Source organism: Saccopteryx bilineata, chromosome 1 (genome assembly GCF_036850765.1).
Source record: "Saccopteryx bilineata isolate mSacBil1 chromosome 1, mSacBil1_pri_phased_curated, whole genome shotgun sequence".
NCBI classification, from domain to species: Eukaryota; Metazoa; Chordata; class Mammalia; order Chiroptera; family Emballonuridae; genus Saccopteryx; species Saccopteryx bilineata.
In genome coordinates this window covers 247,214,237-247,226,350 of record NC_089490.1, presented here as the reverse complement: position 1 = coordinate 247,226,350, position 12,114 = coordinate 247,214,237, and the positions used below count along the sequence as shown (strand labels likewise).

Genomic DNA, 12,114 nt, shown 5'->3' with positions numbered 1-12,114 from the left:
TTTATCTCTTGCTATTTTCCAGTAATGGAATGATGGTTAAACTACAATGGAAAATACCTACTTCAGGTATGTTATGGATTAGCCACTATAATTAAAAAGTTAGTAAAACATAGGCTCGGTTAGCACTTGTCTTTGTATTTGTTAGAGGCACCAATCCAGTAATTTATGAAATATGGTTGCTGAATGTACCTCTGTAATCTGAAAATTGAAAACTGAGCCTTGAAACGGAAAAGTACACTGAATGTTTAAACACTGTGTTTTACACAATTTGAACACAAGATGGCTCTCCTAACACATTCTTTTTTAAACAAAGGAAACGGGCTCAATAAGGAATTGTTCCTAAAGTAGAATACTACTCATTATTTAGAATAATAGCTTATAATTCTCTTTGCAAACATTTACCCAATTATCATTTCTATTGGACTTTATAATGTAATTTGAACAATACTACTGTCCTATTTAATTCTTAACTCGAGTTCAGAATATCGAGCTACTTTTTATACCATATAATTTAGTAAATCGATGATTATGTTGAGCTCAAATTTAGACTCTATGATTAATTAGCAATTTGTGTTTTAACACATATTTCAAAACTCAGTTGGAAATGCCAAATACAATTATGCATGAAAATAATTTTTACAATACTTGGTCATTAATACTAATATTATTTACCATCCTGACATGGCAGAGAAATTCTTTATTTGTTATCAGATGTGGAAAATAAAATATCAAGACCTCATTCTTTATGTTGACCAAATTCAATCATAAATAGTTTGTTCCTAAGTAAATTAGCACACACTTGACTCTGTTAGCTGTCCTCTTTACTGTTCATTTATTTCTGTGTGTATTATCTGGCAATAGGCCATTAGATTAAAAATAAATAGAATTGGATGTTTAAAAAGTATTTATTTTTTCAAATATAAAATACACATTAAACACAAGTGTATCTCTGCAATCCCTGCCCCCAAACTAACCCATGTCCCCCAAAGCAAGCACCTTGGAGGACCTGCACAGCCTCAGAGACTCGCACATCCTCGGATCGGACACCAGCACATCCTCTGCGACCAGGGCTCCTGCAGAGCCAGGCTCCTCTCAGCACAGCCTGGGTGCTGAGCAGCACGAGGTGTGGGTGTCTCAGAAGGGAGGGGAGAGCCTCAGACTGGGGAGCCCATTTTCAACACTAAAATGTTCGGCCTATCTGAAATTTCTGTTGGAGTTATTACGAGGCCTAATTGAACCGTATTTCCCGCCATGGTTCTGGAGGCCTGTATTGACTCCTGGATTTGCCGTTCCTTAGCTGAGTGGTCGCAGACAGATTATTTCACTTTTTGTGTCTTCTTTCTCTTTATTACTCAGGTAGAGCAATAATACCAGTCCTATCTGTCTTTCAGGGCTATGTTAAGGATAAAATGACAGTCTAGAAAGTTCTATATAAATAAACTATTTTACAAATAAATGGGGCAATATTAATCACTGTTGTGTCAAGAAAGTACTCTCGTTAGAATTTGTATGTCTTCAGGCAGCAAAGAACTAACCTTCTTTAAGAGAGACTTCCTTTGTTTGCATTCCTTTTAATAAACAGTTAGTTTTTTCCAACTGCATTTCCAGTATATTGTTCTTTCCAGTGGTTTCTAACATTTTCTGTAGAAGAAACAATATATATCATTACCAAATCAGTATTGTTAATTTTGATTTTCTTACCTTAGTATATAAAGACTAATGAAAATACAAACCACTGAACACCTGAAAGTCTAATAATTAAGTCTGATATAATTTGTACCCCTTTCTTTCTGACTGTTCAGTTCTATCCTATAGTTAACAATTCCTTATATATTTTCCCAAAATATTTTATGACTATACAACTATAGGGAAGGATCATATTATACTCTCTTCTGTACTTTGGATGTTGCATTTAGTACTATTATCTTGGAGGTGATGTCATATAAGCACATATAGACCCACTTCATTCTTTTTTTAACAGCTGCATTGAGTTTCATTTATGAACATTCTTTTTTTAAGCAATTTTTATTCATAATTGCCAAAATTTGGAAGCAACCAAGTTGCCTTTAATAAGTGAATGGGTCAACAAATTATGGTGTACCCAGACAATGGAATATTTGGTGCCTTAAAGAAGCGGGCTACTAAACTGTGAAAAGACATGAGAACCTTAAATGTATAATGTTGTGAAAGAAGCCAATCTGAAAAGACTACTGATGATTCCAGCTGCATGACATTTTGAAAAAGCCAAAGCTATAGCTACAGTAAAAATATTAGTGGGTCAGGAGTTGGGATGAGGCAGTGTCAAAAAGGATTATAGAATCTTTGGGATAGTGACACTATTTTGTATAACTCTATAGTGGTGGATATGTCTTATTATACATTTGTCAAAACTCATAGAATATAAAACAGAAGCATGAACCCTAATGTCAATGCTGGGCTTTCAGTGATGATGGGTTAATGTAAGTTCAACAAGTTTACCATTCTTGTGCAGGGTGTTGATAGTAGGGGAACTTGGGGATGGGAGGTGGGGGTCAGAATTTGGGAACTCTTGCTTTCTGCTCAATTTTTCTGAAAGCCTAAAACTGCTAAAATGAATCTATCAATTAAAACAAAACAAAATTATGTTCAATATAGTTCACTGAAGCAGCAGTGGCTGTCACTTTTGGCAAACCTCAAGTACAGAATCCAGACATTCACATCTGAACTTCAGGCATCAGCAAACACCGAGGATGTCCAGGACAGAACACAGCCATCATTGGGATAACCCATCCAAAGTGAATGACGTGTGTATGTTCAAACCAGGTTGCTTATTTTTCCTCCTTGTAATTAATCTTTCCATCATTCCTTTATTCCTCTTGATGCATCAAGGCATAACATGGCGTCTTCTAGGTCTGAGTGTGGGGAGGTGCAGGCTGGTAACAGGAAGAGGGAGGGAGATCATCTGCTTGGGAGCATCAGGCACTCAAGCCTGTCCTGCATAGAACTGCAGGTGAAGCCAACCAACCCTTCTGGTCTGCCAAGAGAGGTCTGCCATGAACCCCCTGCCACCTGCCACCAGATGTCTGCAGCAGAAAGTTCTCAGCATAAATAGGAATGGAACATGAACTCACAGCCTTAGGTTGCATGGCTCTTGCAGTAATTCTTTCTTCCCCCATTTATTTGAGAGAGGACAGGAGAAAGGGATGGCAGGAAGTGGAGGGAGAGAGGCAGTAACTTATTCTACATAGTTGTTCCATTTAGTTGTATACTCATTGATTGCTTCTCATACGTGCCCTGAGTGGGATCAAACCCGTAACCTCAGCATGCCAGGATGAAGTTTTATCTACTAAGCTACCTGGCCAGGGCTGAGAATTCAGTCTACTTCAATTCTTATATATCATTCCTGAGTTATGGATATCCTGGGCACTTAAGCATGTATTTTTCCTTTAACTTTAGCAAAAGTATATCGATTACTTATTCCCTCACCACAGAAACATTTTGATGCATTTTGTACAAATGAGCCAAAACCATATATATTTTTTAAAAGGATTTTTAAAATGAGAAAGGGCTTAGCAAAGTACATTTCCATTATCTTTACCCTGCTCATTTTTCCTTCTTTCCAACTTCTTCCATTGGCAAAATCTGTTCCACTTTTCCCTATATACTTCAACTGTTTAATATTTTTACATACCTTTTCTATCTGTGAGAAGTCATTTATAAGTGTGTCAAGATTCACAATGCCAATCTTTTTCTGACATCCATTGCTGCTTTGATTCATGTCTAAACTGCAGAGTAAGTAGCGTTAAAACTCACAAACAACAAATAACATCAAAAGCACTACAATAGTAGCAAAAACTCAAATACTGAAGCTTCTGCACACTCACAGAGCATCTACCTGAGCTCTATTATACTCAGAGAACTGACAACAGTTAGATGTTTTAAGCCTTCTCCACTCCTCTCCACCTCTACCCTATCTGAGTTTTCTCTAAAGAAATCTAAAATTAGTGCGATAACCTATACATATGTAAAAGTTATTTGTCCCTACTACACAAAAAATTATGTCACTGTTCAACACTCATCTCCTTGCCATCATATGGCTGGGCTTCTAATGCATTACTAAATCTGATGAATGACCTTTATATATAGATATTCTCAACTTAAGATATTTAGAATATTTGTCTACCATGCCACAAATTTTTTGCTGTATTTCCTGGTACTGTGCTTATTGCAACAGATTGAATTGTGAATCTTACCCAAATTTTTATGTTCAAGTATTGAACTCCAAAGTGACTGTATTTGGGGATAGGGTCTTTAGGAGATAATTAAGGCTAGAGGAGGTCATATGGGTGGGACCCTCCTCCAATGGGATTGTGGCCCTATGGGAAGAGGAAGACTAGGCATTTCTGTACATGCTAAAAAAGTGCTAGCTTGGTGGTGCTGTGGCTGCCATTCATTAAAAGAAAAGAAGAAAAAGAGGAAGAGGAATAAAAGGTAAGAAAAAAAGAAAGACAAAGAAGGGAGAGAGAAGAGAGAAAACTTGTTCTCTCTCCATGAGCATGCACAATGGAACGGTTGTGTGAGCACGTGGTGAGAAGGTGGCCATCTACAGCTCAAGAAGAGAGCCCTCACCAGATATCAATCAGATATCAACTCTGCTGGCACCTTAATTTTAGACTTCCCAGCCTTCAGAACTGTGAGAAAAATAAAATTCTGTCATTTAAGCCACACTGCGTGTTGCAATTTTTTATAATACTGTAGAGTAGACAAATATACGTTTTTCATACTTTGTTTGATAAACTTTTCAGTAAACAAAAGACATATGGTAATTAATATGCTCAAAGCAATCATTCAGTATTTCTATTCTTCTGTTATTTTGTGTGAGAATAACTGTTGAAGTGAAGAATAAGAGTTTCAGTTTTAGTCTTATGGAACCAATCGTAAGAAGTTCCATAAGGATGGAGAAACTGACTTTTGCAAACCAGCCAGCATTTATATTTGGGAGTGGGAGAGTGTCTAGAAAAATCAAGATTAATACAATCTACAAGTATGAGACACTTGTGTTTCGACTTTTCTCTAGCAAAGAGGAAGGAGACAATGCACATTCGAAAGGCATTCTAGATTGAGGAAAGAGCATGTGCCCCTGCATGATGTGTGGAAGTGGCCGGGACAACTAGTCAAAGTAAAAGGTAAGTAAAATCTCCAAGGTAACTACTCAAAGTAATTTTGGGGGGCATATTATTGTTTAAAATGAGGTACAACAAAGCAGGCATTGCTTGACAACTTGTTACTTCATTTAAAAAAATTCTATAATTTCCTTCCTCTTTTAAATTTTATATGTACAACTCTTAGTAGTTTTTAAATCGGAATTTTAATTGAGTATTTTCAGTTTATGAATTATCCTGTGTATCACATATACAAGTAAAACACTCTATAAAATCTCTTAAATAGTTAAAACTTGATCTTTAAGACAGGAGAATAATTGTAATAGCATCACAAGATAAATACAGTAAAATTCCTCTTGGGGTAAAATTAAAAAGTCATCACTATTTGATATACTGTTATTGTCCAATAGAACTAACTATATGATAATCAGAAATAGTTCATGCAAAATCCTCCCTCCTTTGATTTTTTTTTTCTTTCCTTTTTCAAGGGTTTTGTCTCAGAACCGGGCTCCTGAACTAGAACTAAGTTCATTCTCATTTGAGCTTAATTTTCTCCCAGTTGCTTTCCCCTAATGAGACCCTGGCGTGTCTTTCCTGGTAAAACCGTCACTGATCTTCCCCGGCCCTTCCTGCACGCTGCCCTGTCACCTGGGCCGCGCCTCCGGGTGCATTTCCAGGTGTCTGCACCCCGTCCTCCCATCCCCTGGCTCAGCTCTGTTCCGTGGGTGCCCAGGGGACGAGGTGCTAGCGGGCGGTTCAGGGCCTGTCACAGCCTTTGGTGAGAAGCAGAGATGACGTGTGACCTTCACGGCCCGGCTGCAGCCATGCCCACAGGTGGGCGACACCCCGCTTTCTTCCCTGGCCTCCACCTGCCCGCCCGCTTCCGTGCGGCCTCCGCGTCTGCACCTGCCCCTCGACCCCGGTCTGGCGTGGGCCTGGAAGCCGGGCCGGCTGCCGCCTCTCCCGCCCCACAGCGCCCCCTGGACCCGCTCTCAGCCCCGAGCCCGGCTCCGGCTCCCCCACCGCCCCGGGCCCCGGGAGCCCGCGGGCCGGACAGCAGCGGCTGGGTCAGAACCCTCTCCCCACGCACGAGACTGAGGCATGGAACAAAGAACACCCACGGAAAACGAGATTTCGAACGCGCCGAAGAAGATTCTGGAGTCTGGCGTGCTGCCCGCCGTTGGTCAGGGTGCCCCACGTGCCCCTGGTCTCCTCCGCGCCGCCCGGTCCCACCCTGATAGCCCTCCCCGCCCCGGGAAGCAGGGTCCCCCGACAATGGGCCCGCCCCGCCCTCTCCTGGCCCCGCCTCCAGCTCACCTGCTGGGCCCTCATTCCCCCCTCAGCATCCAGTGCTGCTTGGATCTTTTCATATGGTTTCTAGAACACGACTCAACACCCAATGTCTGCCGGATCCATCATTAGTTCCGCAACCAAAGAATACATCTCGTTGGTTTAAGTTTTGGTTAGTGAGTCAAGCACCTGTGAATAAGTAATAATCCTTATTTATTTGAGGAACTTGTCAGCAGACTTACACATTTCCAGGGACTGTGGCAGCCACGTGATGGTGATGAAAGCATGAATACAGCGCAGCCCATGCGGCTGTTAAGTAGACATTAATAATAAGCTGTTATGATGAAATGAAATGACACATTTTAATAGTGCTTAATGTCATTCCTGCTATAAAGTGCTAAAACATGAATTGTTATAATTTAAAATTTTTTGTTCAATAACAGTTTGAAAGTGCATCCACTGCCAACTTTGCCCTATTTTTTTTGAATGGGAAACGGTTGGTTTATTTTTATTTTTTTTAAATGAAATTCAAAATTTTACAAGCAAAAAATTTTTTTAACCATAATAGGATCATCTATATTATTTTATTTGAAAGGTAGTATAGCATGGTGGCAAGAAATCTAGATCAAAGTGGGAAATGTTGGTGGAGTCCTATCTCGGCTGCCTACTAGTTAGTAAAGTTGGGAAGGTTGAGTAATCTCCTTTTTCACGTTTAAAATAAGTGTACTAAATAACAGAGCTAACGTTTTAAGATTTTAAACTAGTCTTATACTAAAACATTGCATATCAAAATGTTTTGAAAATGTCCTTCGTCATGTTCTTTACCTTATTAATTTCACAAAAGTCATGCACTTCCATATATTTTAATTTTTAAAAATCTTTTGAGAGCTCTCTGTGTACATTTATATGTATATATGTATAATGAGAGAGGAGAGAGTGATCATATATACATATATTATCTCTTAAGAGTTGGAACTTGAAACTTCCGGCTTCCCAAGTTAGCTTTCCTTGACATGAGTAATAGCACATAGGAATATTGAAAATGATTGGAAATGGCCTTTTGAATTGCCAGTTCTATCCAATTAGCAACCACTAATCACATTAATCATCAGTGATCTACTCTTTCTTGCTCTCTGCTTCTGTTACACTTGGAACCATGCTGGCCTCTTGTGGCATTTGTTAAAGCTGTTCGATGGATATCTCTCCTGCTCTCTCTATTATCAGCTTCTTGGGGGAAGAGAAAACTTGAACACACATACACACACACACACATAAATATATGTATGTTTATGGAGAAATATGTATATTTCTTCATAGTGCCTAGCATAGTCAGAATACATAGACATAAACCAACACACCAGAAATAAATCAGGAGAATTTAGCTTGAATTTTCTAAGTAGAAATGAATCACAAAATTCTCTTCCAGTTTTTAGACGTTAGCATTTTTTTTTTACAGAATCCTGATGAGTTCAAAATATGTCTGTCAATGAGGAACTGAGCTTCCCATAATTTCATCTTTAAAAAGGGAATGCCTTTCATAGTTTTCAGAGTTTTATTCATCAAATATTATCTGATTTAGAAACAAAAGATTTATTGAATATTTGCTCAGAAACAGCCTGGAAAACCATAAAAGAAAAAGAACTTACTTTATTATGCCATACTAACAAAGGGGATATAAAGAAAGTAATCTTAGAATCCATTAAAATGTACCTTGGTTTGGAAAATAAACACATATGTACATACACAATGGAAAAAAATAATTATAAGCTCCTGATTTATGTATGTAAGGATTTTAAGGTGAGCTACACATTGATGGTTTTTACGTTACACGCAACTTCACTTATTAATTCATTCTAAAGTATTTGTTAAGTACTTGCAAGGTACCGGCTACTGAGGGTCTAGACCAGTGGTAGTCAACCTGGTCCCTACTGCCCACAAGTGGGTGTTCCAGCTTTCATGGTGGGTGGTAGCGGAGCAACCAAAGTATAAATAAAAAGATAGATTTAACTATAGTGAGTTGTTTTATAAAGATATATTCTGCCAAACTTAGTGAAAATCCGAATAAAGTACTTGGTAAGTAATTATTATTATATGCTTTAACTTGCTGTAACTCTGCTTTATAAATTTTATAAAGTAAAGTTACTTCCCTACTTTATAAATCACCATTACTGTGGAACTGGTGAGTGGTTAGAAAATTTTACTACTAACAGAGATACAAAAGTGGGCAGTAAGTATAAAAAGGTTGACTACCCCTGGTCTAGACTCTAAGGAGAGCAAGACAAGAAAGTAACTCTCCAGCTTTGGAGTGATAGTCTCAGAGGTTTGCCTTTTTAAGACCATTGGCACTTACCTGTCTGCTTTTTCAAGAAAACTTATTGAGCACCAACCATCCCGGGATCAATGAGAACACTAGGAATAAACAGACATGGCTCCTGACCCTAGAGGACTTACAATTTAGAGATGGAAAGGAAATAATTAACAAACAAGTAAATGACAGATAAGTAAAAACTGTACTAAGTACAAAGAACGAAACAAGGATCTATGATACTGATTTAAAAAGTGAATGGCACACATACAATCAACAGTTCAAATGCTATAGAAATGTTTACCTGAAACCTAGGTACTTTTATTGATCAATGTCACCCCATTAAATTTAATTTCTAAATAAATGTTTTAAAAAGTGAATGGGAGTCACTTTAGATATAGTGATCATCTTATCCCTGGGCAGATAAGATGTAAGTGAGGCCAGAAAGCTAGCTGTGGGCAATGGATAAATGCGAGGCTGCCCTTTGTACTTGCTGCTTGCTCTCCTGACACACTTGTCTCTGCTCTACTTAACCTCTCTGATTCCCTTATTTCAATATCTGCTTCCGAGCCATATTGTTTTGGCTTCACCTGCAACTTCAGTTCCCAGTTCTGTGGCTCCCTGGCTCTCAGCATCACTTGCGGTAATTAGGTAAAAGTCACTCTGTGCACCAGGTCTGTGACCCAATGGAACTATGTTGGTTGGACTCACTCCCATCCTTCCCCACATGGAGAGTAGAATTTGGACATGAAAAACTAAAGTATTTGATTGGCTAAAACTTAAAGCCTAGCTGAACACTGGCAAAATATCTTCTAGCTAATTTTAGAGGGGGGTTTGATTGAAAGATTTTTATGGCTGGACCTGGATTGTAAAAAAAAGTTGATGAAGAAAAATCCAACATCAAATCCTTCCTTAGAAAAGGCAAAATGTGTCTGGAAGTGCCAGGCTCAAAAGCTTCTGACCAGAACTGGCTAAATAATTTGTAGGGCCCTGTACAAAATGAAACTGTGTTAAAAAAAGTATTAAGAATTTTAGGACAGAACAGCAGAACATTAAACCAAGTGTGGGTTGTTCTATGTGCAGGGCTCTGTGTTACTACACACACTCATGAAGCGGTCCTGTCTCGGACTCTTGCATTCTCACCCCATGGGCTCTTTCCCTTCTTCCAGATCCCCTGTTGTTTGTCTGTGTGACTTGGAAGTTTAGGGGCTTTAATGTGTGTGATGATAATGCTTGAGGTGCAGAGGTAGACAGGAGCAGCGCCCCCTGTTGACTGCAACAAGCCATTGCATAGCTCCTGGAAGCATCAGCTAGGACCTTTTTTGTACTTTGTCATCAATAGTCACTGTTTGTAAACCAGTGTAAACAGTTCTTTAAAAGTGAGCCTAGAAAATACTATGTCAGTGAGCTATTCAAAAGGATCTGGGAAAATGTGATTCCAAACGTTTCTTTGTTTGGGTCAGGGGAGGAAACTTGTCTTTCTGAGGGTTATGTTTAATGGAGTCAGGGAGTCAGGAGGTAAGGCAGGCTGAAGATCACCAAGGCAATTACTTTGCACGTTCCCACTCAACACACCATGTCAAAGATCTACGCTTGGGGTACTGATCAAAAGTGTGACCTCTCAAAGCTAGAATTCCTGCCTTTAAATTCTGGTTCTGCCACCTTTTAGCTATAGGATCTTGAGGGAATTACTTCACCTCTCCAAACCTTAGTTTCCACATTTAGGGGTTCTATTGTAGGAATAACACATGGCTGAATAAAGATGGCGCAGATTAATAAAGGGCCTGAAGAACAGCAAGTGTTCAGTAACTGTTTGCTAGTGGGATCCTCATTACCAGTAGTTCCTGAAATGTTGGTATGTTACCATCATCATCTAGTTCATTGTTTTGGACCACTGAACAGATTGTCCCAGGAATTTGCCTACTCTGTTTACGCAGTCCCTGGTGATCAACAGCACACTGACACCCATTCCCTGCCACACCATTTCTGCTTATAAACCTCTGCAAGAGTTTCTCCGAAGCACGCACAAACAAGTAGCGCTGGTAAGTCACAGGGTGTGTGCTTACTCAGTCCCATTAAATGATGCTACATTGCTCTCCAGAAGGGCTGTTGCAGTTTCTACTGTCACCACACTGAGGCAGGGCGATGAAGGCCCGGGCGTCTTGGGATGACTCAGGACCATGCTGAAGGGCCCTTCCAAATCCATAACTCCCTGTGGGGTCAGCCAACGCTTTCCTGGGCCTGCCTTCATCTTGGCTACTTGCTCTGCCCCCTCCTATTTCCTTCTCCTTGCTGCACATGCTGTTCCCAGGGGCACTCCCTAATAAAAACTCGACATGCTAAACCCTGCTTCCTAGAGAACGCAACTGGAGATTCCCTGCTGCTTTTCAACCAAATTTGAAAACACAAATAACTCAATATAATTAGATTATGTGAACTTATTGGCATATTCCAGGGGTAGTCAACCATTTTATACCTATGGCCCACTTTTGTATCTCTGTTAGTAGTAAAGTTTTCTAACCACCCACCAGTTTCACAGTAATGGTGATTTATAAAGTAGGGAAGTAACTTTACTTTATAAAATTTATAAAGTAGAGTTACAGCAAGTTAAAGCCTATAATAATAATTACTTACCAAGTACTTTATGTCGAATTTTCGCTAAGTTTGGCAGAATAAATATTTATAAAACAACTCACTATAGTTAAATCTATCTTTTTATTTATACTTTGGTTGCTCCGCTACCGCCCACCATGAAAGCTGGAATGCCCACTAGTGGGCAATAGGGACCAGGTTGACTACCACTGGCATATTCAATCTCAGTAAATGGATATAGCACACCGATGAGAAGGCCACCTAATTTCTTTGCACTATTAAAAGGGTTGGTTTAAGGATAATACATTCTGTTCTGCATTTACTTCTGATTTCTCTGTTAAAAAAATATTAGTTACTTTTCTCCTGCCAGTTTAGTAAAGGAAATAAAATACTGAAGGGCAGCAGAATATGCCACCCCAAATTACACCAACCCAAAATATGCCTCTTTGGTATCAGGATTATTTTGAGCTGATTATTTTGAGAAACTGCAGACACAGTACAAAGCTCTGAAAACAAGAGTACAAGTTAAGCTTTTGAAAGTATCATTTACATTAGAAAGGGGTCCTGGACCAGGAAAAGAGCTTTATCAGGGGTAAGGTCACCTGAGAGACTTATCTACCTGGCAAGGCAACCTTTGTTTACCAATCACTTCGTTTTCTCTTTTCAGCTTCCCATAACTTGCCTTCCTCCCCGTGGGAACCCTTGAGCCCTATCCCTTTCCTTAGCCCACCGTGGTATATAAGCCTAAATCTTCTGGCTGCCTGAAGTTGGGCTCCTAAAATCATA

General features: G+C 39.4%; 1 protein-coding gene across 7 annotated transcripts in view; it reads right to left on the bottom strand.

Moving 5' to 3' along the window:
* The window catches only part of CCDC152 (coiled-coil domain containing 152), a 33,191-nt gene extending 24,322 nt beyond the window's left edge, over positions 1-8,869 (bottom strand). Inside the window, exons 1-4 of one of the 7 annotated variants that reach the window (XM_066240468.1) lie at positions 8,782-8,869; positions 6,459-6,620; positions 3,671-3,764; positions 1,536-1,641 (exon numbers count right to left, since the gene is read on the bottom strand). In XM_066240468.1, the coding sequence (XP_066096565.1) occupies positions 1,536-1,641; positions 3,671-3,757 (193 nt within the window). In that variant the 5' untranslated portion in view covers positions 3,758-3,764; positions 6,459-6,620; positions 8,782-8,869. Of the gene's footprint in view, positions 1-1,535; positions 1,642-2,671; positions 2,913-3,670; positions 3,765-5,789; positions 5,848-6,262; positions 6,372-6,458; positions 6,630-8,781 lie in introns of those variants that run through there. The other 6 variants (XM_066240508.1, XM_066240498.1, XM_066240488.1 and 3 more) reach the window with 6 other exon arrangements.
* Between the last annotated feature and the right edge of the window lie 3,245 nt (positions 8,870-12,114).